The sequence below is a fragment of the Salvelinus alpinus genome, chromosome 2, assembly GCF_045679555.1.
Source record: "Salvelinus alpinus chromosome 2, SLU_Salpinus.1, whole genome shotgun sequence".
NCBI lineage: Eukaryota > Metazoa > Chordata > Actinopteri > Salmoniformes > Salmonidae > Salvelinus > Salvelinus alpinus.
Window position 1 is genome coordinate 103,513,680 of NC_092087.1, and position 13,381 is coordinate 103,527,060.

At 42.8% G+C, this 13,381-nt stretch overlaps 1 protein-coding gene across 1 annotated transcript; it reads left to right on the top strand.

Moving 5' to 3' along the window:
* Positions 1-10,639: 10,639 nt before the first annotated feature.
* Positions 10,640-12,066, top strand: LOC139547585 (zinc finger protein 436-like; the record flags this gene model as incomplete). The annotated part of the gene is made up of 1 exon (XM_071356520.1): positions 10,640-12,066. A coding segment is annotated over one exon (666 nt), but the record flags the coding sequence as incomplete, so codon positions are not given.
* Positions 12,067-13,381: the final 1,315 nt, after the last annotated feature.

Below are 13,381 nucleotides of genomic sequence, written 5' to 3' on the forward strand. Positions count from 1 at the left end.
TTCTATGTTGTTTTTCTATGTTTTGTTCAATGGTTATATTTCTATGTGTTTGGCCTAGTATGGTTCCCAATCAGACCCAGGTTTCAGTCGTTGTCTCTGATTGGGAGCCATATTTAGATAGCCTGTTTTTCATTGTTTTTTTGTGGGTGGTTGTTTCCTGTGTCTGTGTTTGTACCATACGGGGCTGTTTCGATTTTCGTTTGTTCATTCACTTTGTTCTTTTTGTATATTTGGAGTGTTCAGTTTTATATATTAAAATGGACACTTACCACGCTGCACATTGGTCCGATATCTCTTACTCCTCGTCAGAAGAAGAGGAAAGTCGTTACAGGGAGACAAGGAAAGATGTGACCTTGTCAAAAGTATACACCTACACCATGTCAGGATGGCCAGCTACATGCAGAAAGGAGCTGACTCGGTCGGAGAAACGAAACTACAACGTACCAAGGATGTTTGATGAGGGGAATGAGAGTCATGATACCCCAGAAATGCCAATATCAGGTTTTGCAGCAACTACATGAAGGTCATGTTGGAATTGTCTAAAATGAAGCTGCTCGCTAGGAGCCACTTCTGGTGGCCCGGTCTGGATCAACAGATAGAAAACACGGTGAAGAACTGTAGCGGATGTTTGGAAACCCTTCACATTCCTGTCCCAGTCCACCCATGGGAATGGCCCACAGAGCCATGGCAGAGAATGCATGTGGACTACGCTGGTCCCTTTGAAAAGCACATGTTTCTGGTTCTAGTTGGTGTCCATTCCAAATGGCCAGAGGTGTTTTTGCACTGACTCCTCCACCTCAGCTCAGACGATAGAGTGTCTCAGGACAACGTTTGCACGCTTCGGATTGCCGCTGCAGCTGGTAAGTGACAACGCGCAAGCTTTAGTAAGTGACGAGTTTATAAGATTCATGTCAGTAAATGGAATCAAACACTCAACCTCAGCTCCGTACCACCCTGCCACCAATGGGCTGGCAGAACGCTTTGTGCAAACCCTAAAGCAAGGACTCCGTGCAGCAAAACGAGACGAAGGGTCTTTGCAAACAAAACTGGCCAAGTTCCTGGTCTCCTACCGAAACACCCCACATGCCACGAGGAAGCCCAGCCACACTGATGTTCGGGAGGCCTCTCCGCACACAGCTGGACATCACGAAGCCAAACAGGCGTAATGAAGTGCTGAACAAACAAGCCAAGATGCTCTCCGGTGGCCGGGAGCGCCATCTCCAAACAGGACAGGAAGTGATGGTGTGAGACTACAGAAGGGTAGGGAAATGAACAAGAGGGACCATACATACACAAACGGGACCCAGAACTTACCAGGTTCAAGTGAGCCCAGACATAATGTGGCGGCGTCACATTAATCAAATGCATTCCACGGAAAACAGCACAACAATCGAGAGAGAACAGGCACAGGGAGCTCCTGAGAGAGACACACAGGGAACTGTAGAGGACGGTGGAGCAGTAAAGAGACACCAGGCTGAAAGAAGGGAACTTGTTGATCAAGGTGCTGCTAAAGCAGAAGCTATAATGGAACAAGCACACACTGAGGATGTTCAGGAGCCTCCAGACAATCCAAGGCGCTACCCAGAACGAAGGCACCGTCCACCAGACAGACTGGACTTATAAACAAACAAACTAACTGTTCAAGTTCAAATTAAAAGATGCAAAATAACTACAACAAGTTCTGGGACATGTTTCAGTTGTGGTTTGGTTAAAGTCTGATTGAATAAGAGAAGGAATGTTCTGTTAATTACTGATGTCCCCTTTAAGAACGGAGCACCCTTGGTCATGCGCAGTGTTGTTCTATGTTAATCTGGTACTAACTAGTTTTAGTAAATGTGAAGCTGCAGTTCCGTTCCTTGTATGCGGAGTCTTATGATATAAATAAGTAATAAGAGCTAAGACAAAGAGACACGACAGTTATTATAGAAATATTTGCGCATAAAGCCGTTTCCACAGCCATTTCTCGCGTAGACATTTTTACTGGCACAAAAAGACAACTAACAACTTGTCAAACAAACTAACAAATTGTCTGTTGGCATTTATAAAAGTGCATATCCTGTTTCCGTCAGCCCGGTCATTACTTTTGAAATGGTTGGATCAATGTCCACATTCATGATATGGATGAAGACTGATTTGGAATGTCTGAGTAGTTCTATCTGATGTCATAATACATCCCTCTGATAATCAAGTGATATTTGGAATGTCTGAGTAGTTCTATCTGATGTCATAATACACCCTTATGATAATCATATGATATTTGGAATGTCTGAGTAGTTCTATCTGATGTCATAATACACCCCTCTGATAATCAAGTGATATTTGGAATGTCTGAGTAGTTCTATATGATGTCATAATACACCCATCTGATAATTAAGTGATATTTTGAATGTCTGAGTAGTTCTATATGATGTCATAATTCACCCCACCTGCCACCCCAAATGATGGGCTATTGTGTGTAGATTGCTGAATATATATATATTTTTAAAATCCATTTTCAAATAAGGCTGTAACGTAACAAAATGTGGAAAAAGTCATGGTGTCTGAATACTTTCCGAAGGCACTGAACAAACATCACATTGAATATTCACCTCACTTTTGAAAAGCTCCATGAGGAAGAAAGGATTCCCAGATGATCTTTTAGATGTTCTGTCTTCAGGATGTTCTGGGTTGATGGCTGTTGGAGAGGGGAGGGGCAGTTGAGAGAGCTGGGGCCTTTTATTGCCCTTCCTCTGGGAGCCTGTCAGCTTGTGACATGATGAGAGAGAGTGAGAGAGGACCTACCTGTAAGATATTTTGTGCTATAAACGTACTTCTATTTGAAGAGCTTTTTGACCATTCAGGGACCTAATCTCAAGCAGTCATGAAAACATGAAGAAAATATTGTCCACACGAAAGACTGAATTTGGTAATAAAAATGATTTTTGACAAGTTATATGCATGAAAATAAAGAAGTTAAATTTTTTTTGACATTTTGGAGAGTTTTTTGCAGACTATATGAGAGGAATAAGCCTTGTTATGGATACATGTCTATAAAGATAGACTGGTATTAGATATCTGATCCATTTTTGGGGCACATGTTGACAAGATGTTGGGGAATCACTGGAGGGGAATATTGACCAACTGAGCATCTCAGTGTACAGCTCAATAAACACAATAGTAGTTTTGTTACATTTCAGTCTTCTGTGATGAAGTGTCATATTGGGATGTAAACTCAAATATGAATACATTTAAACTGTATCTGACATGGTACTGGTGTCTTCTTTTTTAAGCCCATAACCATGTGTGTGAAGTGTAAACAACAAAGGGCACCCCTCCATAAAAAGATCCTGCGACAGAAAGCTGCACAATAGGTTGAGTAAAGTATTTTGTTAACCAAGACTATATCCAACTCCATGTGTTGCCACTATCATGTATCCTACCATGACTATATCAAACCCTACTCCATGTGTTACCACTATCATGTATCCTACCATGACTATATCCAACCCAACTCCATGTGTTGCCACTATCATGTATCCTACCATGACTATATCAAACCCTACTCCATGTGTTGCCTCTGTCATGTATCCTACCATGACTATATCCAACCCAACTCCATGTGTTGCCTCTATCATGTATCCTACCATGACTATATCAAACCCTACTCCATGTGTTGCCACTATCATGTATCCTACCATGACTATATCCAACCCAACTCCATGTGTTGCCACTATCATGTATCCTACCATGACTATATCCAACCCTACTCCATGTGTTGCCTCTATCATGTATCCTACCATGACTATATCCAACCCTACTCCATGTGTTGTCTCTATCAAACCCTACTCCATGTGTTGCCACTATCATGTATCCTACCATGACTATATCCAACCCAGCTCCATGTGTTGCCACTATCATGTATCCTACCATGACTATATCCAACCCTACTACATGTGTTGCCACTATCATGTATCCTACCATGACTATATCCAACCCTACTCCATGTGTTGCCACTATCATGTATCCTACTTGGCTGAAGCTTTGATCCAATGGAAGAAGTATTAAGGAGCAGGGAGGTTAAAGGTCACTTCAGGATACAGCTGTTACTCTACAACAGTAAAAATGTGTACTGTTGGGGGTACTGGAGGACCAGCATTGGGAAACACTGCTTTACACTCTCCTAGATAATGTGTTACTGTTGGTGGTAGTGGAGGATCAGGATTGGTTAACACTGCTCTACACTCTCCTAGATAATGTGTTACTGTTGGTGGTAGTGGAGGATCAAGATTGGTTAACACTGCTCTACACTCTCCAAGATAATGTGTTACTGTTGTAGAGAGGACCAGGATTGGTTAACACTGCTCTACACTATCCTAGATAATGTGTTACTGTTGGGGGTAGTTGAGGACCAGGATTGGTTAACACTGCTCTACACTCTCCTAGATAATGTGTTACTGTTGGTGGTAGTGGAGGACCAGGATTGGTTAACACTGCTCTACACTATCCTAGATAATGTGTACTGTTGGTGGTAGTGGAGGACCAGGATTGGTTAACACTGCTCTACACTATCCTAGATAATGTTTTACTGGTAGAGAGGAGTAGGATTGGGAAACACTGCTCTACACTCTCCTAGATAATGTTTTACTGGTGTAGAGAGGAGTAGGATTGGGAAACACTACTCTACACTATCCTAGATAATGTGTTACTGTTGGTGGTAGTGGAGGACCAGGATTGGTTAACACTGCTCTACACTCTCCTAGATAATGTGTTACTGGTGTAGAGAGGAGTAGGATTGGTTAACACTGCTCTACACTCTCCTAGATAATGTGTTACTGGTGTAGAGAGGAGTAGGATTGGTTAACACTGCTCTACACTCTCCTAGATAATGTGTTACTGTTGGTGGTAGTGGAGGACCAGGATTGGTTAACACTGCTCTACACTCTCCTAGATAATGTGTTACTGGTGTAGAGAGGAGTAGGATTGGTTAACACTGCTCTACACTCTCCTAGATAATGTGTTACTGGTGTAGAGAGGAGTAGGATTGGTTAACACTGCTCTACACTCTCCTAGATAATTTGTTACTGCTGTAGAGAAGAGTAGGATTGGTTAACACTGCTCTACACTCTCGTAGATAATGTGTTACTGGTGTAGAGAGGAGTAGGATTGGTTAACACTGCTCTACACTCTCCTAGATAATGTGTTACTGTTGGTGGTAGTGGAGGACCAGGATTGGTTAACACTGCTCTACACTATCCTAGATAATGTGTTACTGGTGTAGAGAGGAGCATGATTGGTTAACACTGCTCTACACTATCCTAGAGAATGTGTTACTGGTGTAGAGAGGAGTAGGATTGGTTAACACTGCTCTACACTCTCCTAGATAATTTGTTACTGCTGTAGAGAAGAGTAGGATTGGTTAACACTGCTCTACACTCTCGTAGATAATGTGTTACTGGTGTAGAGAGGAGTAGGATTGGTTAACACTGCTCTACATATCCGAGATAATGTGTTACTGTTGGTGGTAGTGGAGGACCAGGATTGGTTAACACTGCTCTACACTATCCTAGATAATGTGTTACTGTTGGTGGTAGTGGAGGACCAGGATTGGTTAACACTGCTCTACACTATCCTAGATAATGTGTTACTGGTGTAGAGAGGAGTAGGATTGGTTAACACTGCTCTACACTCTCCTATATAATGTGTTACTGGTGTAGAGAGGAGTAGGATTGGTTAACACTGCTCTACACTATCCTAGAGAATGTGTTACTGGTGTAGAGAGGAGTAGGATTGGTTAACACTGCTCTACACTCTCCTAGATAATGTGTTACTGTTGGTGGTAGTGGAGGACCAGGATTGGTTAACACTGCTCTACACTCTCCTAGATAATGTGTTACTGGTGTAGAGAGGAGCATGATTGGTTAACACTGCTCTACACTCTCCTAGATAATGTGTTACTGGTGTAGAGAGGAGTAGGATTGGTTAACACTGCTCTACACTCTCCTAGATAATGTGTTACTGGTGTAGAGAGGACCAGGATTGGTTAACACTGCTCTACACTCTCCTAGATAATGTGTTACTGGTATAGAGAGGAGTAGGATTGGTTAACACTGCTCTACACTCTCCTAGATAATGTGTTACTGGTGTAGAGAGGAGTAGGAAGGATGCAGTCTCAGGTTTGGAAAGACTGAATTTATTTCAGCACCAACAGATCAAAGCGGAACAAAACCCAAACGTTGTTGTGCTCAAATTAGATCTTCATAAACAAGAAGGCACAGGGTGAACTATATAAAGTACTCAGGAAATAGTAGGAGAGATTCCTCTCAGGAAAACAAGTAACATTTACAAATGACCGACAAAAAGACAAAATGGCAGAGGGAGTGTATATATACAGTGATAGAGGGGCGATTGGAACCAGGTGCGTGTAATGATGACGAGACAAGTCCGGGGTTGATGAGTGAAGGGCGTTTGACAGCAGTAGGTTCGGCAGCAGCTAGAAGGCCGGGGGTTGATGAGTGAAGGGCGTTTGACAGCAGTAGGTTCGGCAGCAGCTAGAAGGCCGGGGGTTGATGAGTGAAGGGCGTTTGCCAGCAGTAGGTTCGGCAGCAGCTAGAAGGCCGGGGGTTGATGAGTGAAGGGCATTTGCCAGCAGTAGGTTCAGCAGCAGCTAGAAGGCCGGGGGTTGATGAGTGAAAGGCGTTTGACAGCAGTAGGTTCGGCAGCAGCTAGAAGGCCGGCAACGCTGAACGCCTAGACTGGACAGGAGGGGGAGCCAAAGCGAAGTCTGGTGTGACATAATGAGAGAAAATCAATAGAATATTTAATATATTTTCTCAAATTCCGTTTTTTCCGTTTAGTAATTTTCCAGGTTTCTGATTTGTCTCTGTTTTTCAGTTTTTCGCTCTCAAAATCACATTGTTAATAGAAAAACAACAAAAGGAGACCACTTTTGTCGTCTGAGAAAAATCTAAGACATTTTCATTTTTGGGTGTAGATACCCTTTAATTCAAGTGGCTCCAGCAAGAGCCTTGCTTGGTTGGTGGTGTCTCTGTAGCACACATGTGATTGCAGAGTTTGCTGAACAAATCACAACTGGATTGATGCAAATAATCATGATATCATTCTGCCAGGTAGGCATAGACTACTTTGTAGTTAACTTTGTAGTTAATTGTCAAGGTTTGTGGGAAAACTTTTCCATCAACCAGAAGATGGTTGTCATTAGCATCATCGCTAACAGCTACACATAGTGGTAGACAAATGCACTCAGACAGGGGCATTTCCTGGCTGTTTCCTCTTCAGAAAGTTGAAGGAAAATACAAATCACTGAGGTGAATTTAAAAACGACTTGCAGGCAGTGGGTTCAGAATAACTATGACAAAAAATGAATACAAATTATACCACCACCCAAAAGGGCACTTTAGAGACAGGAAGGGCAAAGGGGCATGTGCTCTACACAGGTAGAGTCCTATCTGTCCATGTTGCCTTTTGCAAAGTGGGCACTGCTTTATGTGCTAACACCAACACTCACCTAAATATCCCATATGCCACTGGGTGGGAGAAGTTTTCATTGTTTTTGGGCAGAATTATGTGAGGTGTTGTTAGCGATGAGCCTTGGTCAATTTGACGAGGATGGCATATTCCAAGCTAATGTCGCCCTCTTCAATCTGTCACCTAATCCTCTTCAATCTGTCACCTAATGGGCAGGTCAGCCCTGGAGGAAGGTTTTGGCTCTAAGAAGTAAGATAACATAACATCTGGTTGTTTTTAAATGACTTTTTTTGACATTGCTTTATTTTTGTTCCAATCTGTGTTACCCACTCCAGTCAGCAGATGGCAATGTGAGTTTTTCAGGTAATGCTTCTTGCGTGACGTATAATTTAATGGACGGGGCGGGAGGCTTATTCAACAGCGACAAAAGGCCTCTGATTCAACCAACGCGGTGGTTTGCTAGCGAACATAAAACCGGAGCATTTAAGCTCTTTAGACTAATCTTGTGTATATTAATCTTGGTGTTTAGAACACAATTCTGTTTACGTATCTACTAGTTCATTTTAACGTAATTTGCTTCTTAAATTAGCGAATGTGTTAACTTCATACTGCACTAGGCTAATCGCCCGGAGCATAAACTCACTAAACTAGACGGAGAAAAGAAGTTCTGGTGAAAGGAGAGGAAGAAGCTTTCAGAATGAAAAATGAGGAAGATTCCGTAACATTGAAGGAGGAGAATGTAGTGAAAGACGAGGAAGAACCTTTCAGAATAAAAAAGGAGGAAGATGCCGTAACATTGAAGGAGGAGAATGTAGTGAAAGAAGAGGAAGAACCTTTTGGAGTAAAAGAGGAAGAGGAGGCTATCTCAATAAAAGAGGAGGAATAGTTTTGGAAGTGAAAAGGGAGGAGGAGGAGTCAGAATATCCGATTACCATAAGTGAGTACTGTCTTAAAAACAGGGGCACAAACAGCAGTTGTTGAACTGTGGGGTTTTAAAGGGGGATTCTACTGAAGTTCTACACTTGAATATGTTGTTCAGTACTGCCATTGGTACATATATTTTTTTAAATTAGATTTATTTCATTCTCCATGTGGTCTATATTAAAGCGCACTTCATCTTGTATAACAGGATTTTACAATCCAATTCTGGTGCATAATTTCTACATAAAATATCAAAGGAATGGGGCCTCCCGGGTGGCGCAGTGGTCTAGAGCCGCAGTGCTAGCTGCGCCACCAGAGTCTCTGGGTTCGCGCCCAGGCTCTGTCGAAGCCGGGCGCGACCGGGAGGTCCGTGGGGCGACGCACAATTGGCCTAGCGTCGTCCGGGTTAGGAAGGGTTTGGCCGGTAGGGTTATCATTGTCTCATCGCGCACCAACGACTCCTGTGGCGGGCCGGGCGCAGTGCACGCTAACCAAGGTCGCCAGGTGCACGGTGTTTCCTCCGACACATTGGTGCGGCTGGCTTCCGGGTTGGATGCACGCTGTGTTAAGAAGCAGTGCGGCTTGGTTGGGTTGTGTTTCGGAGGACGCATGGCTTTCGACCTTCGTCTCTCCCGAGCCCGTACGGGAGTTGTAGCGATGAGACAAGATAGTAACTACTAACAATTGGATACCATAATTGGGGAGAAAAAGGGGGTAAAATGTTAAAAAAATTAAACTGCCCGAGTTACATCAGGAACGCACAACCCCTCCATCAGTGCTCAGACAGCCTATTGCGGACAAAGAGAGAGTGGACTCAGGGCTTGTAGGCCTGTGTTAAGGCAGGTCATCACCAGACAGACCCAGCTGGACCAGACTGGACTGGCAAAAAGTGCTCTTCACTGACGAGTTGTGGTTTTGTATCACCAGGGGTGATGATCGGATTTGCGTTTATCGTCGAAGGATAAATGAGCGTTACACTGAGGCCTATACTCTGGATCGGGATCGATTTGGAGGTGGAGGGTCCGTCATGGTCTGGGGCGGTGTCACAGGAACATCATCGGACTGAGCTTGTTGTCATTGCAGGCAATCTCAACGCTGTGCGTTACAGGGAAGACATCCTCCTCCCTTATGTGGTACCCTTCCTGCAGGCTCATCCTGACATGACCCTCCAGCATGACAATGCCACCAGCCATACTGCTCATTCTGTGCATGATTTCCTGCAAGACAGGAATGCCAGTGTTCTGCCATGGCCAGCAAAGAGCCCGGATCTCAATCCCATTGAGCATGTCTGGGACCTGTTGGATCGGAGGGTGAGGGCTTGGGCCATTCCCCCCAGAAATGTCCGAACTTGAAGGTGCCTTGGTGGAAGAGTGGGGTAACATCTCACAACTAGAACTGGCAAATCTGGTGCAGCCCATGAGGAGATGCACTGCAGTACTTAATGCAGCTGATGGCCACACCAGATACTGACTGTTACTTTTCATTTTGAACCCCCCTTTGTTCAGGGACACATTATTCAATTTCTGTTAGTCACATGTCTGTGAAACTTGTTCAGTTTATGTCTGTTGTTGAATCTTGTGTAAATATGTGTATGAACATATGTTAAGTTTGCTGAAAATAAACGCAGTTGACAGTGAGAGGACGTTTCTTTTTTAGCTGAGTTTATATATAGTTACTATCAGTTTTAGGAACATTACCCAAAACATTTCACCCTATTTTTTACTTTACCCAAAAAGTTCACGACATCAGCGTTTAGTCAAAATGTTGAACATTTGTGAACGTCTAAATAAATTGGCCTTTTCAATAGCGTTTCGAACCCTTTCGACAACGGGGAGATGTTACTGATGTGCTTTGTGTCTTCGACGTAAAAACAAGTTTTAGACTTCCACAAGTTTTAGACTTCCACAAATGACTTTACTTATTTTTGGTTTAAGGAAGTGTGTAGGTTGGATTCTGTATCATACAGCTATGAAGGTTATATATTAAGAACCACCTACTCGATAGGAATCCAGCGATGTCTGTGTCTTGAGTGTCCTAGAACTGTTTAATTTGTGTTCTGACTTGTAAAAACAGAATGAATAAAATAAGTAATGTAAACATATCAGTAATTACCAGGAAGCTCTACAACATTTGTTTTAAAATCACACAAAGATTAAAACTGGCCTCAGATTTTTGAGGGATCTGATTAGGATTTACCCTCGTAGCAAGGCCGTTTTATCATGTGGAGGTTTCATTCAGGTCTCTATTTAAATAAACACTCTGTTTGTCTTTGACAGGAGAAAGACCAGACTCCGAGGAACCAGAGCCAGAGACGTCCAAACCAGCAAGAGGACACCACTGCTCCCACTGTGGAAAGGGTTTTAAACAGTTACGGGACCTGAAACAACATGAGAGAATACATACAGGAGAAAAGCCGTACCACTGCGCCCAGTGTGGAAAGAATTTTAACCACAAAGGATACCTGAAACAACATGAGAGAATGCATACAGGAGAAAAGCCGTACCACTGCTCCCAGTGTGGAAAGAGCTATAACCAGAGAGGATACCTGAAAAAACATGAGAGAATACATGCAGGGAGTTTCAACCAGGAAGGACACCTGATCCAACATGACAGAATACACCCATGTGTGAAGCCATACCACTGCTCACAGTGTGCAAAGAGTTTTACAAGGTTAGGGGGCCTGAAAATTCATGAGACAATACACACAGGAGAAAAGCCGTACCACTGCTCCCAGTGTGGAAAGGGTTGTAACCACTTAAGTGGCCTGAAAAGACATGAGAGAATACACACAGGGGAGAAGCCGTACCACTGCTCCCAGTGTGGAAAAAGATTTACCCAGGTATGGAGAGAATACACACAGGGGAGAAGCCTTACCACTGCTCCCAGTGTGAAAAGAGTTTTAAGGAGTTGGGTAACCTGAGAAGACATGAGATAAACCACACAGGAGGTAAGGATGTAGGCTGTTGAACAGTAAGACATAGGACAGATGTAGGCCTCTGAACAGTAGGACATAGGACAGGAGAATGCCCAATACATGGTGGGACAGATGAGTCCAAATTTAATTCCAACCGCCATGTCTTTGTGAGATGCAGAGTAGGTGAACGGATGATCTCCGCATGTGGGGTTCCCACCGTGAAGCATAGAGGAGGAGGGGTGCGGGTGCTTTGCTGTTGAGACTGTCAGTGATTTTATTTTGAGTTAATGGCACACTTAACCAGCATGGCTACCACAGCATTCTGCAGCGATATCCCATCTGTTTTGGGCTTAGTGGGACTATCATTTGTTTTTCAACAGGACAATGACCCAACACACCTCCAGGCTGTGTAAGGGCTATTTGACAAAGAAGGAGAGTGATGGAGTGCTGCATCAGATGACCTGGCCTCCACAATCACCTGACCTCAATCCAATTGAGATGGTTTGGGATGAATTGGACCACAGAGGTTAGGAAAAGTGGCCAACAGCATTATCAGCATGTGTTGGAACTCCTACAAGACTGTTGGAAAAGCATTCCAGCTTCACGCTGGTTGAGAGAATGCCAAGAGTGTGCAAAGCTGTCATCAAGGCAAAAGGTGGCAAGTTTGAAGAATCTAAAATATATTTTGATTTATTTAACACTTTTTTTGGTTACTGATTCCATATGTGTTATTTCATAGTGAAAATAAAGAAAAACCCTTGAATGAGTAGGTGTGTCCAAACTTTTGACTGGTGCTGTACATAAAATCCCCTGGCAACCACCTCAATGGACATTCCTGCAGTCAGCATGCCAATTGCCCGCTGTGTTGTGTGACAGAACTGCACATTTTTGTGGCCTTTTATTGTCCCCGGCACAAGGTGCACATGTGTAATGATAATGCTGTTTAATCAGATTCTTGATATGCCACACCTGTCAGGTGGATGGATTATCTTGGCAAAGGATAAATGTTCACTAAGAGGGATGTACCACTGCTCCCATTGTGGAAAGAGTTTTAACATGTTAGGAAACATGAAATATCATGAGCGAAATACACACAGGGGAGAATTAGGGAAGCAGAAAGCTCATACACACAGGGAGCGTATACACACAGGGAGAAAGAAGCCTTACAAATTTCACTTTTCAATCCAAGGTGCTACCCAGAACGAAGGCACCGTCCACCAGACAGACTGGACTTATTAACAAACACAAACAAAAACGAACTGTTCAAGTTCAAATTAAAAATATACAAAATAACTACAACAAGTTCTGGGGCATGTTTCAGTTGTGGTTTGGTTAAAGTCTGATTGAATAAGAGAAGGAATGTTATGTTCTGTTAATTACTGATGTCCCCTTTAAGAACGGAGCGCCCTTGGTCATGCGCAGTGTTGTTCTATGTTAATCTGGTACTAACTCGTTTTAGTAAATGTGAAGCTGCAGTTCCATTCCTTGTATGCGGAGTCTTACTTATGATATAAATAAGTAATAAGAGACACTACAGTTATTTATAAATATTTGCTTATAAAGCCGTTTCCACAGCCATTTCTCGCTTATACATTTTTTACTGACACAAAAAGACAACTAACAACTTGTCAAACAAACTAACGAATTGTCTGTTGGCATTTATAAAAGTGCAGATCCTGTTTCCATTACTTTTGAAATGGTTGGATCAATATCCACCTTCATGATATGGATGAAGACTGATTTGGAATGTCTGAGTAGTTCTATCTGATGTCATAATACATCCCTCTGATAATCAAGTGATATTTGGAATGTCTGAGTAGTTCTATATGATGTCATAATACACCTCTCTGATAATCAAGTGATATTTGGAATGTCTGAGTTGTTCTATATGATGTCATAATACACCCCTCTGATAATCAAGTGATATTTGGAATGTCTGAGTAGTTCTATATGATGTCATAATACACCCCTCTGATAATCAAGTGATATTTGGAATGTCTGAGTAGTTCTATATGATGTCATAATACACCCCTCTGATAGTGATACATTTGCTCCATTGTTTCCATGTCAGTTGGTTTCCCA